General features: G+C 39.0%; 1 protein-coding gene across 1 annotated transcript; it reads left to right on the top strand.

Moving 5' to 3' along the window:
- Positions 1–513: 513 nt before the first annotated feature.
- Positions 514–14,290, top strand: cap1 (CAP, adenylate cyclase-associated protein 1 (yeast)). Its single transcript, XM_079589729.1, has 13 exons — positions 514–733; positions 5,374–5,484; positions 5,920–6,020; positions 6,117–6,194; positions 6,725–6,868; positions 7,658–7,743; positions 7,835–7,940; positions 8,016–8,178; positions 9,985–10,157; positions 10,375–10,498; positions 10,886–10,968; positions 11,199–11,342; positions 13,144–14,290. The coding sequence occupies exons 2-13, from the start codon at positions 5,376–5,378 to the stop codon at positions 13,225–13,227; spliced, it is 1,395 nt and encodes a 464-aa protein (XP_079445855.1). The 5' UTR covers positions 514–733; positions 5,374–5,375; the 3' UTR covers positions 13,228–14,290.
- Positions 14,291–15,029: the final 739 nt, after the last annotated feature.

Here is a 15,029-nt window from a genome sequence, read left to right as displayed (position 1 = left end):
ACAATGACACTGTAAAATAGTGACTAAAATGGTGCTATAACTTCGGAAATTAGTGTTGGCAATGCCCGTGTGTTGGTTTAAAGCACACAGAGCCTACTAGTGAAAACTGTATTTATTACAAGTCAAAGCAGGCACTTGTTCGGTCCATGCAGAGTTTGTGCAGATCATGATTGTGACATCCACACTTCCTGTTTTGGCAACAATACTGAATCTCTAATGTCTCTTCCTCTCCAGCTCCACAAATAATTTTGACCAAGACTTCAAACCATAGACTGTAAAAAAATAAATAAATAAAAAAGTCTAATCAACCATAGACTGCTTCAAACCAGCCAGTTAGCAAGAGGAAAAACTAAGAAAATAGCACTTTCGTTATTACATAATTATGTCTTACATGGTAGACTGAGGGAATTCCTTTTATTAATGCTACATATAATTACCTAAATTGAGTTAAATCAATCAAACACAATTGATATTCGTACTCAGTCTTAAAGTCTTCCTGTTCCTGTTTTACTCTTTTTCATCACTTTATAACACACTCGTTCTCTCTCTCTCTCCTTTGTCCTTATAAGGAAGTGGATCTGTTGGTGGAGTTTGGGCGGAAACGGCGCGCGGTGACAGCTGGGAACTTCAACACGCTCATACAGGAAGACAACGCAGACGGGGAGCCCTAACACACCCATTCAACATCAAAGATTAAAGCCAGCACCACTGCAACATTTCTCAGACATTAAAGGTAAGGAGAAAAGGCTGAATGCATTGTCTAATTGATTAGATATCCGTGTTAAGCGACTTGCCGGCGGAAATCGTCTCTGCGCAAATCATGACAACTGAAACGGGCATCGCTCGCGCATAATGCTCTCAAAAGCGATACATCCTCGCACAGTGGCATTGGGCCTTATAAATAAAACGCTATTTATCATAAATTTGCACGTGTGCAGATTTCTTAACTGCAGTATACATGCGTCGGTTGGAAAAGTTCCTGATCTTGCAGAGCTCAGTGATGATGGGAAGTCCGACTCATCTCTGTGCGAATCGGTTCTTTCGAACAGAACTCAGCGATTCTTTTGCGTCATTATTACGTCATAGTGTTCCAATAAAACGCTTTTCAAATGTATGGATAGTTCAGACTGATGCGTTTTAACGGTCATCAGCATCGTAAATCCTGCAGTTTCTTATATTTTCAATCTTTAAAAAAAACTTACGTTCATTTTATTCTTCATATTATATTACCTTTGCATCAAATTAGATGCAATCTGATTCTAATACATACAGCGGCTGTGGCAGAGACATTAAAATTAACATCTTTCTCCCTTCTGACTATTTATTTTCTTCCTCTTTTGGGGAATTTTTATTTTGCTATTTGAGCAAATGGGAACACGAAACAATGTAGTCTCTTATTCACCTCTGTTATAAGAAGTTTACCCCAATATGACTACTTCCGCTTCTGAGAAACTCGGAAATGTGAAAATGGTCAATCAAGGTGTAAACATACGTTTTATTTGTAACATTTCTAGTATTCACCTGCATCAAGTCAAATCCTTGTTCACCGTGTGTGTCACAGATCATTCATTATTCTCGGGTGTAGTAGTAGTTGGTGAGATGTTGAATAGAAAACCGTTTGACAGTTGATTCAGTTTAATACATTTTTTTTAGACTCGGTTCAACTGATTCACTGAAAAGATCCGACTCAAAAGAACACCGAAAATCGCTACAGCGCAAATGTAGGAAGTGGGGCGGGTGTAAAGGGCAGGAAATATGAACACAAACTCGTCGCGATCGCTAAATTGTTTCCGTCTTATATTATTTTCTATAAACAATCGCTCAGTGTTGTCTGACTGAGCGCGCGACCGTGTTGTGCCGGCTGGCCTGATTATTCAGTCAAATCAAATCACATCAAATCTCTTGGCTTGTCTCTTGCTTCGTGTCCTATTGCAATCATATTAATGGCTTGATTGCTTGCCAATAAAACCCAGTAGACTATTGGTCGTGTCGTGTGTGTAATAATGTATGTTTAATAAATGGCACATTTCATCCGGTGCTGTGCCGAGAATGGATGTGATATGGCCTAGTTTTACTAGTCCTGAAGCATAAATGACCTGTTTTTATGTCCAGAAGAGCTGCTTACACCCATATGTATACAACATTTACTGTATTTTTCTTATCTTGTTTTGATATGTTTACCTTTAGGGTGTTTCCTACAGAATGTAAAGCAAGTGTGATGTAATGCTTCTGTATTGAAGCACAGAAACTATTGATTTGCTGGTCTTAACCATTATAAGCTGGGTTTGAAATAAAGGAATAGTTCATAATTTACTCACACACAAGTTGTTTCAAACCTGAGTTTTTTGTTTGTTCTGCTGAACACAAAGAAAGATATTTTGAAGAATGTTTGTAACCATTAACTTCCATAGCCTATACTATAGAAGTCAGTGTCATCAACTGTTTTTGGTGAACTATCACTTTAATTTAATTTAATAATGATTTAATAAACCAGATCACTTCTTATATTTTTTATTTCTGATTTTTTTGTTTTGGCTTGTAAAAGTTCTGAAAGGCTGGTAACTTAAAAAATTTAGTAGCCTGTCAAAGTTAATTTCAAACTGTGATTTTATAAGAAGTTAAGATCATCTCTAAATAATTACCCTCATATTCTGTATGTTACAATTTCTGCAATAATCGCTGGCTTCTCCTCAGTCTGGATTGTAGGGCGAGGACACTAGGAATTGGTCTGGAATTGTTTACCTGAGCCCGAGGAAATGAAATTTGACTACTCTAATTTGTATGTAAATATTTTCTTACAATGTGTACAGAGAGAAAAAAAGTGTAGAAAAAGAAAATTTGACTCTAGTTTGACTCCAGTCTGGTCGTTGACTTATGCCATAATCACTATCTTTATTATATTTGGCAAAAGTTGAAATTCTGCTTTGCACGTTTCCTCGAAGGTGAATGTACTTCTGTGATTTAAATGTTTTTTTAATTCCACTTGCCTGGAAACAGCCACAGTAAAATCTGTTATTATTCTAAGAGTAATGTTGACTAACTTACTCAAATCTTACTCCTTTTTTTTTCTTCTTTTTTTCGTATTGTATTTTATATACTAGGGCCATTTAATGTATCAGACATGAACTTGCTCACCTTTAATAGTTTAGTATTACAGCTGTAATGCAGTCTTGGGGGAAATGTGTGATTCCTGACGGAGTTACAAGATTTCCCTCGGGATTTGGTGCATGCTCATTAGAAGCAGGTGCTCATATATGGATACCTGTGCGTTTCCCAGAAGAGCATTCAGGAGTGAGTCAGTGAGCCAGATTTGTGTATCAGGTTTCTGTTACGTAATGTTACCTGTTCAGTGTGTGTGTGTGTGTGTGTGAAGGGGCAGTAAAGAGGGACTTGCCCTTTTGAAAGTTGCCCTGAGAAGGCAAACAAGATCTACTTCCTCCTTTTTTTTTCTTTTTTTTTTGTATCTTGAGGTTTGGCTAAATTTTTTCTTTAAATTGCTGATTTTTTTTCTTCCTGTTGCATTCTTGCGGGACAGCATGTTATGGCACGTCCTGCGTTCTCTCCAGGCTCGGCACATTGTTCACTTTTTATGTGCTCTGCCACTGGTGTTGTTTTTGTTGATTTTACTATAAATGAGAATAAATGAAATGCTGAAGTCAGAATACAAGAAGAGTCTTGAAAATTGGCATGAAATGAAAATTCACACCACTTTCTTATTGTGAGCAATGCATCCGTACATGTTTAAAAAAATTAAATTAACTGGCCTGCCACAATCATTAATTTTTTGCTGATGATAAATTGTCGTGAATAATGCACAAAACAAAAATCATTAATGGCATTTACATTGTAAGCCTAATACACTTTTTTTTTTTTTTTAATTTGCATGAAGGAAGACCTTTGACTATCCTTGTGTGCTCCATAAATGTTTATATATATATATATATTTTTTTTTTGCAGAATGTGATTGAAATTTAAACGACACAATTTGATCAAATAACACAGTCAGATGGTTAATCACGAAAGTTCAAAATCGAACCTTGATCTTCTGGTGTCCACTTAAACCCCACCCTTTCTTGTAATCAACTGCAAGCTTTCATTCAGATCTGCCTTCATCCAATCAACAACCGACGGTCCCAAGTCCCAGCCCTGTTTATTATTTTGTGATTATGATTTATCATCCGTTTCACAGAAGAAACAATTTTTCCATTTTCATTTGTTCTGTTCCATTTCACTCACTCACTCACTCACTCACTCACTCACTCACTCACTCACTCACTCACTCACTCACTCACTCACTCACTCACTCACTCACTCACTCACTCACTCACTCTTTCACTCACTCACTCTTTCTCACTCACTCTCTCTTTCTCACTCACACACACACTCGCTTGCTCACATACGTACACACTCACTCACTCACTCACTCACACTCTTTCTCACTCACTCACTCACTCTCTCTTTCTCACTCACACACACACTCGCTTGCTCACATACGTACACACACACTCACTCGCTTGCTCACATACGTACACACACACTCACTCACTCACTCACTCTCTCTTTCTCACTCACACACACACTTGCTTGCTCGCATACGTACACACTCACTCACTCACTCACTCACTCTCTCTCTCTTTCTCACTCACACACACACTCGCTTGCTCACATACGTACACACACACTCGCTTGCTCACATACGTACACACACACTCAATCACTCACTCACTCACTCACTCACACTCTTTCTCACTCACTCACTCACTCACTCTCTCTTTCTCACTCACACACACACACTCGCTTGCTCACATACGTACACACACACTCACTCACTCACTCACTCACACACTCTTTCTCACTCACTCACTCACTCACTCACTCACTCACTCACTCACTCACTCACTCTCTTTCTCTCTCACTCACTCACTCACTCACTCACTCACTCACTCACTCACTCACTCACTCACTCACTCACTCACTCACTCACTCACTCACTCACTCACTCACTCACTCACTCACTCACTCACTCACTCACTCACTCACTCACTCTCTTTCTTTCTCACTCACTCTCTTTCTCACTCACTCTCTTTCTCACTCACTCACTCTTTCTCACTCACTCACTCTTTCTCACTCACTCACTCTTTCTCACTCACTCACTCTTTCTCACTCACTCACTCTTTCTCACTCACTCACTCTCTTTCTCACTCACTCACTCACTCACTCACTCACTCACTCACTCACTCACTCACTCACTCACTCACTCACTCACTCACTCACTCACTCAAATAGCTTGGTGAAAGAAATCTTCACATTGCCAAAGCATTTAAAACACTATACAATATAAAGGATTATAAATAAATCTCTCTCTCTCCTCAGGTATGGCAGAGCTGTCGGGTCTAGTGCAGCGTTTGGAGGTGGCGGTGGGCCGTCTGGAGTCCATGTCTGCGGGTGGAGGTGGAGTAAGCGGCCCTGCTGCTGGATCTGGAGGTAAGAAGAGCCTAATGTAAACCAGTTCTGTCTGAAGATAATCACTGCCGCTCAGCAAGTGTGCACTTGGAGTTAGAAATGTGACCTTAAGTATTAAACTTCAAAGTATCACCTCCAATAATGCAGCTCGTTGAAGATGGATGTACTATTACTCTTCTAACCGTTTGAACAAACATCAAAAAACATTTCAATCTACATTTTCTCAGAATTGTATGTTGAACATCCGCACAAACACAAAAATTGGGCGTGGACCCTCCTGATCATTAGGAGGCCTCAAAGCCTCTTTTGTGACTGAAAATGACGTCATACTGAAGGATACTTTGGGCTTAAGTGAAACTCCACCATTGTGGCAATGTCATGAACAGACAAAGTGCTTGTTGCTGAAAGTCTTGTTAGAACATGGTGTAATTTTGCTCTTGTTTCTCTTCTCTCCAGCGGTGTCGGCGTATGTTGAAGCCTATGACGGTTTGATCTCTGGCCCTGTGGCTCAGTACGCTGCCCTCAGTCAGAAGATCGGGGGAGACGTTCAGAAGCACGTATGTAATCCTGCACTGTCATCGTAGTTCCTGAACACTGGCACACATTGATAAAGAGTCCACGCAATGTTCCTTATCCTTTGTTCTGTGTCACAGGCTGAGATGATGAAGCAGGCCTTTTCCTGTCAACGACAGCTTCTGGTCACTGCCTCCCGCTCTCAGAAACCTTCGGATGTAAGTATGATGTTACATTTTAAAATAAGATAAAATAGGAAATAATGTTGTATGTTTGAATGTTGTAAGGCTCCTTTTAATTGATCAACATACATTAAAACCAGTGACCCATCTAAATTTCTAAAAAAAATTCTATTTGAATATATTTTAATTATTCAGATGATCAAAGCTGAATTTTTAGCATCATTACTCCAGTCTTCAGTGTCACATGATCCTTCAGAAATCATGATAATATGATTATTTGCTGCTCGATAGACATTTATGATTATTATCAATGTGGAAAACAGTTGTGTTGATATATATTTTTATGGACTGAAACATTTTAAGTACTCTTTGATGAATAAAAAAGTGAAAAGAACAGCTTTTATTTACATAATAAATGTCTTCACTGTCACTTTTGATCAAATTAATGCATCCTTGCTTAATGGTCAGTTTAATTTCTTTAATTCTCGCTGATGCCAAGCTTTTAAATCTTTCACATCTATTTTTGCAACATCTTGTCATCTGTCTGTGCATCTTTTCCTCTATAGGCCGCCCTGGCCCCTCTGCTGGCGCCCGTGTCTAAAGTGATCACGGAGGTGCAGGCGTTCAGAGAGAAGAACCGCTCCTCTCCTCTCTTCAACCACCTCTCTGCGGTCAGCGAGAGCGTTCCCGCCCTCGGCTGGGTCGCTATGGTAAGTCTGGTGCTGTCCGTGTGTCGTTTCTGTTTGTAATTGAATCAGTTATTGGACAAATCAATTTCCTCCTCCTCAAGTGTGAACATTTCCTGCTGTGACTACATATACAAATATCTGGGTTAGGCTGGCATACTTTGCTTATCGTCACTGTCATGCGGAAATCTCATATGCCCAAAACCGCTGCTTTCCAGGAAATGGGGAAAAAACACTGTATGCATAATTAAACACTGTGTTAAAGTTGATATTGTGGCTTTATATATGGCCAGACACTTGCATGTGTCATTATATTATTAACATTTCACCAATATCAAGCTCAAATGCAGTTACAAGGTTTTCGATCTGCAAATATCAGACACGCATGTTTTATCCATCATTAGAATTTCTGCATCTAAGTGCATCGCATTACATTTTTTCATCAACTTACGGGTTATAAGGTTTATTGTAGCTATGTGGGCACTCAGTTTTTTCTGTAATTTGGCCAAAATCTCATGTTATAAAAGATGAAGTGCTTCACACAGGCTATTAAAAACACTATTAACTATGACTTGACTACAAATGCCAGACTAAGATGCTCTTCTCTGCTCCTCAAATACATAAATATGAAATATGGTGATACAAGTTTTCCGCCTGACAGCGATGATACGGTTTTTCAAGGATGTTATGCAGTGGTATCAAAGTCATTTCAAAGAAATGTTATTATGCAAAATGATTAAAAATATTGATATGCTCTTTTTGTCACTAGTTGAATGCAAGTAAATTTGCAACTCTGAATTTTTTTATTTTCAGGCCCCAAAGCCAGGCCCCTTTGTGAAGGACATGCAGGACGCAGCCATGTTTTACACCAACCGTGTGCTCAAGGATTACAAGGAGAAGTATGTGTCTGTCTGTGGTGTGAAGAGACTTGTACAGAAGCTAAATGGCACATCGGTCATTTTCCCACCTGCTTTATTGTCTTATTTTCAGAGATAAGATGCATGTGGATTGGGTCAATGCCTATGTGTCCATTTGGAGCGGGCTGCAGGCCTACATCAAGCAGCACCACACCACTGGACTGAGCTGGAGCAAGACTGTGAGTCTCATTCTCATGTGTTCAGTTTGTCCCACTTGATTCAGAATAAAAAGTTTAACTGCTTTTGTTTTACAGGGTCCCGTAGCTTCGGCCTCTGGTGGCGCTCCGGCTCCGCCTCCCCCCGGCCCTCCTCCACCCCCCATGGACTTCGGTGACAAGTCTTCAGGTGGAGAGTCTGGAGCAGTCTCTCGCAATGCTCTCTTCGCCTCTCTCAACAAGGGATCTGATATTACTAAAGGTATTACATGGATCCCTGGCTTGATGTGGTACTAAAGTGGCTCCAGTAGAGCCACAAAACATTCAGTGGCACATTTATTGCAGTTGAAATGATGGAAGGATCATCGCTAAATTATTAAAACGTCCTTTTGATTGATTGGAAATGATGTAGATTGTTCCACTTGATGCACTGTAATGGGAGCATCAGTGTATGTGAAAAGGTCATTGCAGCCTTCACAGCATAAAGGGCAAAGTTAGGGCTTGTTCTTAACGGTACGGTCCTGTGGCCCTCGTTTGTTCACGTCCGTGAGGCACTAGGGCAGGGGACGGCAACCTTTTTGCCATGAAGTGACACTTAAAGATAGGGTAGGTCAGAATTGTCTAAAAAAAAAACTTTTATTCAAATTTGTTTAAACTGTCTTTATATACCAATACATAATTAAAATGCAAGTACTCTGAAATAGAGAGTATAAAAAACTGAGTGACTCTAGTGTATTTAATCTTTAATAAACACAGCTCATTAATTCCATTCACTCCCACCTAAAAACGGGTACGTGGGCAGAGCCAGTAATAGCGGCGGTAGTCATGGCGACGGAGAGTGACAGTCGCGCAAGCCAATCACTTGTTTCGTCCCGGTAGGAATTAATGAGCTGTGTTTTTTGAAGATTAAATACACTATAGTCACTAAATTTTTATACTCTCTTTTCAAAGTACTTACATTTTAATTATGTATTGTATATAAAGACAGTTTAAGCCAATTTGAAAAAAAGATCTTTAGACAATTCTTACCTACCCAACCTTTAAAGGAATAGTTCACTTAAAAATTAAAATCAGACAGTTGATGGACCTCACTGACTTTCATAGTAGGAAAAAAAAAATACTGGAAGTCAATGGGGTCTATCAACTATTCTAATTCCGATATAGAATCATGGTTTTCAAATGAAAGATTGGTATTAAAAAGCACACCTAGGTTCCTTACTCACGACGAAGACTTGACAGAACATCCATCAAGTGTTAGACAGTATTCTAGGTTACTATGTGTAGAGGTTTTGTGTCCAATAATTCAAATCCGTTTTTTGTTTTTTTTCAGAATTAAGTAGGAAATTATTAGTCATCCAAGTCAGAAATTCCAATCCTAATGACAAAGATAAATTAATGATTTCACGAAGAGGACCTCTGGAAGCATCTCTTTCAGTAGCTTAGTTGGATAAAGGGTCTAACATGCATGGTTTTGATTAAGATGATTTGAAGAGTTTAGACGATTCTTCCTCTCCTATAGTAACGAATTAATGGGATTTTTCCTCGACACTACAATGCAGTGTCTGGTGCGATACTGTTGTAGACAGTTGCATGGTTATAATTTTATCTCTAAAATGATCAATCTTGCAAGTAAAGAAGTTCATAAAGTCATTCCTGCTGTGCTGTTTGGAAACGTCTGGAGTTGAAGCGTTATTTCTCGTTAATTTAGCCACTGTGTCAAATAAATACCTAGGGTTGTATTTGTTTTCTTTTAAGAGGGTCAAAAAATAAGCAGATCTAGCAGTTAAGGCCTTTCTGTACGCAATTGTGCTCCCTTTCCATGAAATGCGATAAACCTCTAGTCTAGTTTAGTATATACTGTTCCCATCCCTGCCCATACAATCATTGCAATAAAAAATTGTCAACAGTTTACGAGTGATCAGTAAAAACACAAGTCAAATGTCCCTCGTAAATTATTTGTTTTAGTATCGTTGAGATACTTTTATAGTATGTATTAATATTTTTAATTTATAACGAATTTATTGAAGATTTGTCTTTAATACCCCTATGTCTTTCAACTCCCTGTAAGGACTGAAGCATGTCTCTGATGACAAGAAGACCCACAAGAACCCTGCGCTCAAAACCCAAACCGGTCCTTTGCCTACTGGGCCCAAACCCTTCGCTTCTCGGCCCACGGCAGCTGCCAGCCCGGCCCGCACTCTTCCCCCAGTGCTGGAGCTGGACGGCAAGAAATGGAAAGTGGTGAGTGAGTCAGTAAGCCTGTTATAGTCTGTGTATGCAGCCGAGACTATTTTTGGAAATGCCATTTTGAACAGGTATTTTCCATCTCACACTCGGCTGTTTATACAAAAAGATGCAAAAAAAAGATGTGTTCGTGCTGACATTACACTGACATGACACTGTTTGGCCAGTTCATTTAACTTTGTATGCGATCCTCTCTTTGGCTTTTTGCCTATAGGAAAACCAGGAAGGTGCCCAGGGCCTTGTGATCAGTGACACAGAACTCAAACAGGTGGTTTATGCCTTTAAGTGCAACAACAGCACTTTACAGGTGAAGGGGAAGATCAACTCCATTATTGTAGGTCTGTACACACTACCAGCAGTTCCTCCATTGTACCAGTTTACATTTGTTAACATTAGATAATGCATCAACATGAACAAACACTTTTATTAACTAACAATAAAGGATAGTGCACCCAAAAATTAAAATTGTCATCTACTCACCCTCAAGTTGTACAGCTAAATGATGACAGATTTTTAGTTATTAAAAATGTTTGTTCATGTTAGTTCACAGTGCATTAACTAATGTTAACACATACAATGTTTGATTTTAAAAATGTATTAGTAAATATTCGGTTTAGGATTAACTAAGATTAATAAATGCTGTAGAAGTTCACTGTTAGTTCATGTGGTGACTAATGTTAACAAATTAAAAAGTAGAAAGTTTAGATGTGTTGTTTTCTCTGCAGATAACTGTAAGAAAATGGGTCTTGTCTTTGACGATGTTGTGGGAATTATTGAGGTGATCAACTGCAGGGATGTTAAGGTCCAGGTGTGTATGCTGTGCTTTATTACTCTCCTCTCTCTATACATGTACTTGAATGCAGAGTATCCACAGTGTTGTTGCAGTGTTTCACCTTTAATTAAAATGCTCTTAAAAGTAATTCCCTGAAACATCTACATTATCTTGTAATTGAAAGTAGTAGCATTGCCTTTTTTCTTTTCTTAGCACTCCTGTTTTGCATCTGCTCTTTGAGTCATTGTTCTTCTCTTGATTTCCAGGTTATGGGTAAAGTGCCAACCATCTCCATCAACAAGACCGACGGCTGCCATGTGTACCTGAGCAAAGACTCTCTGGCATGTGAAATCATCAGCGCTAAGAGCTCAGAGATGAACGTGCTGGTGCCCAACAAAGATGGAGAATATGTAAGCGAAGATATGAATTTGTTTATGAATTATTAACCTTTCCTGACACTAGAGCTGTTAAAAAAATCACTTTCATTTTTGTGATTTATGTTTTTAGTTTGTGTTAAAAATGTATAGCGTAACATTGATTTTTCCTGGCATCCTTTGGCTAGTGTAACGATATATGATCATGCTCTCATTCGTTCAAGTGCTTTTAAACCATTCAAACGCGATAAGGTGGCAATTCTGTACAGGTGTGCTGTTTGTGAAGCGGTTCTCTGTGAAACGCACATCCGACACTCATAAAGCCACCTCACCGTCAGCATGCCAGTGCCGATTTGAGTTCTCTTTCGCGTCTCATCGCGCTTGAACAGACAAAAACGCACAAAATTGTGAGAATCCTCATAAGCACAGTCATAAGGCAACAACACCCAGCTTTAAACAAGTTAAAGTCTTAGGCCCTGTTTACACGAGAACGCTCGCGGGTGAAAATGTAAAAATATTTTTTGCCTTTAGTTTAGACGGCGACGGCATTTTTGGGGCTTAAAAACGCAAAAAAGTGAAACCGAGTGGAAATCTTAAAAACACTCCACCGTCGCGTTCCCGTCTAAAGGGTAAAACCGCAAAAGTCTACTAGGGAGAGAAGTAGAAGGAAGGTTGTACGCAGGCGCGTGGACTTGGTGTAGTTGTGTGGCAGTGCTTCACATTGCCGCCTGGAGTGCACACTACATTGAATTTCACACACTTTTGCATCACCAAATGCACACAGATTTCGCTCCCGTAACGCTCGTCTAAACGCAGAATAAAAAAACGCCACTTTTGCGTTTTCTCTTCAGATCATTTCCGTGTAAACATAGCCTTTTAAATGAACATCAAGAGTTGGGAGAAAATCAAATGTGTGTGTTAGGGCTTAAAGTGACTGCAGCCTAATAAACCTGATGCAGTGTGTGTCTGATGTTAATCTAAGAACAAAAGAAAAAGAAAATCACTGACTTGCTATTAATCTGTATTTCATTTATACAGTTACTGTGCTGTGTTGTTTTACATGTGATTTGCTTGTAAGATTTTTAGGTTTGTCTTACAGTAATATTTGGGTAGGAAATATACAGAAATTGATTAAAGCACTGTTTACAAGGTTGCATGGATCAAAAACAACCAAGTAAAAATATTAACCGGCCCGACTGCTATATTAAAGGCACAGTTCACTTAAAGGTTGTGTAGGTAAGAATTGTCTAAAGAACTTGTTTTCAAATTGGCTTAAACTGTCTTTATATACCAATACATAATTAAAATGTAAGTACTTTGAAAAAGAGAGTATAAAAATTGAATGACTATAGTGTATTTAATCTTCAAAAAACACAGCTCATTAATTCCTACCGGGACGAAACAAGTGATTGGCTTGCGTGACTGTCACTCTCCGTCGCCATGACTACCGCCGCTATTACTGGCTCTGCCCACGTGCACGCAGTCGCGCACCCGTTTTTAGGTGGGAGTGAATGGAATTAATGAGCTGTGTTTATTGAAGATTAAATACACTAGAGTCACTCAGTTTTTTATACTCTCTATTTCAGAGTACTTGCATTTTAATTATGTATTGGTATATAAAGACAGTTTAAACAAATTTGAATACGTTTTTTTAGACAATTCTGACCTACCCTACCTTTAAGTTCACTTCACTCAAAATATTGAAAATAAATCGTCTTTAGTGAAATTATTACAATATAAAAATATATTTAAAAAATGTAATGTTAGGATAAAAATGTGCGATTAATTAGTCGACTGACAGCGCTACTTTTTATGTTTCTCTCCATTTTCTTTCAAGACTGAGATCCCAGTCCCTGAACAGTTCAAAACCATATGGGATGGCAGCAAGCTGGTCACCACAGCAACCGAGATTGCCGGATAAAGGACCAAACCTGAGAGCCCGCCCCCATTGCAGTGTCCTACCTGACTGACCAATGAGCTTAAACTACAAAGTAGAATGGAATGCCAACCAGGTCAACTCTCCCATCAGCCAATCACAGCGGCAATCACATCTTCCTTCAGCTAGTGACACGACTGCTTGCTTACCAGAAACACTCGCTCAGTCAATGGCAGGGCATCATTCTCCTCTATTCCATTGATTAAAACATTAGACTTGAAATCAATTGCCAACATTTGGGGTGTTTTCATGTTTTGTTTTTGTTTTGCAGCCATATAAAATAACACATGAATGGCCAACAAGAGGAATCAAGTCATTTTATCATAATTGTGTTTTGTATTTTTGATTTTTTTTTTTTTTTTTCATTTCTGGTCAGGGGGCAAGTATTGGGGGGAGGGTCACTGCGTTTTCTGTTTGACATATGCAATTCAGATATGAAGCACACAAATGTCCCTCTTCCGACCACTAACACAGACATTTACTGTAAATTTTATTAAATTTAATAATCCAATGGATAAATAGAATTGAAGATCTGTCAAATCTTTTTTTTAGAGGGTGAATTGGCATCTCGAGCAACTTGCAGAATCACAGTTATTATTCCAATCGTGTCATTGAAAAACTATAGTTGCTTTAGAAATTCTCCATTTCCCTCTTTATTTCATCTTGTATTCCAGAGCACATGCAACATTCCCTGTAATGTAAATAAATCAACATTCCATGGTTTGTGATGGAAAGCGTTTTGATGTCTGGAGTGTTTTTGGCACACACTGGAGCGGAGGCAGAAAAGACACACACACACAGCCTAATGTTCGGATGCTCATGGTACGGTCCGTGTCTTGATATGGCTTTACATGAGTCGTGTCCCACCTCTTGCTCTCATCACATGCTTTAACTAGTTTAGACCTTAATTCCAAACCTCTTAATCTTTACTTTCCATAATATTGAGGTCATGTGTAGCCTATGGAATTTCTTTTGTATCATTTGTCTTTTTGCTCTGAGAAATAGTACTGGAGAACAAACATCATTAAAACTGTTGCAATAAAAAACATTACTTTTTTTTGTGTCTTTGATTTACTTCATTGGAAATAATCGGCAGATAACTTGTTGTAAAAAGGTGATCTCGTGTTGAATTGTATTGCAAACAGCCACAAATGAATGCATGGCGTAGTTTAAAAAAATGTATATATTTTTCTGACCAGGTAGCGTATGTTTGATAAAGATGCATTAAACTGATCAAAAATGTTACAAAAATGCCAATGTTCTTACCTAACAGAGGCACTTAAACACGTGTCCTGTTTTATCCAATCAGAAACCTTTCTCTGTCTGAGCAGCTCAACCATAGACATGTATAAAGGCTAGATGGCTTACCGGCGCTGAGAGCCAATGGGACCCGACGACGTCACACGGCGGCCATCTTAAGACAGGTCCGCTCGTCCAGTTATAACATTAAAGTCTATTGTGCATGTAGTGCTGAAATAACTATATTTTGCTCAATTTTCAACCGATTTTCAAACGGCTTGGTGTGTCATAAACGTCAGGGATGCGGCTATTTAACTGCATACTTGTGAAAAAATATAGCCAAACATCGGTATCAGCACAAATCATAGCCACGTTAATAAGGTTTGTAATAAACCAAACCGTTTGTAAATCCGTCAAGAATTCAGCAAGTTACGAGCATTTGTCACTCACCTTCCGTCCACAGCAGCAGGGAGCAGCAGCGCAGTCTCCTGACTTAAGATGGCCGCCAAGCGACGACACAGCTGACTCCGCCTTGAGCCATCTAGCCT

This window comes from Phoxinus phoxinus (genome assembly GCF_949152265.1).
Source record: "Phoxinus phoxinus genome assembly, chromosome: 19".
Lineage (NCBI taxonomy): Eukaryota > Metazoa > Chordata > Actinopteri > Cypriniformes > Leuciscidae > Phoxinus > Phoxinus phoxinus.
Note: the sequence above shows the minus strand (reverse complement) of the source record. Positions and strands in the feature narration are given on the sequence as shown.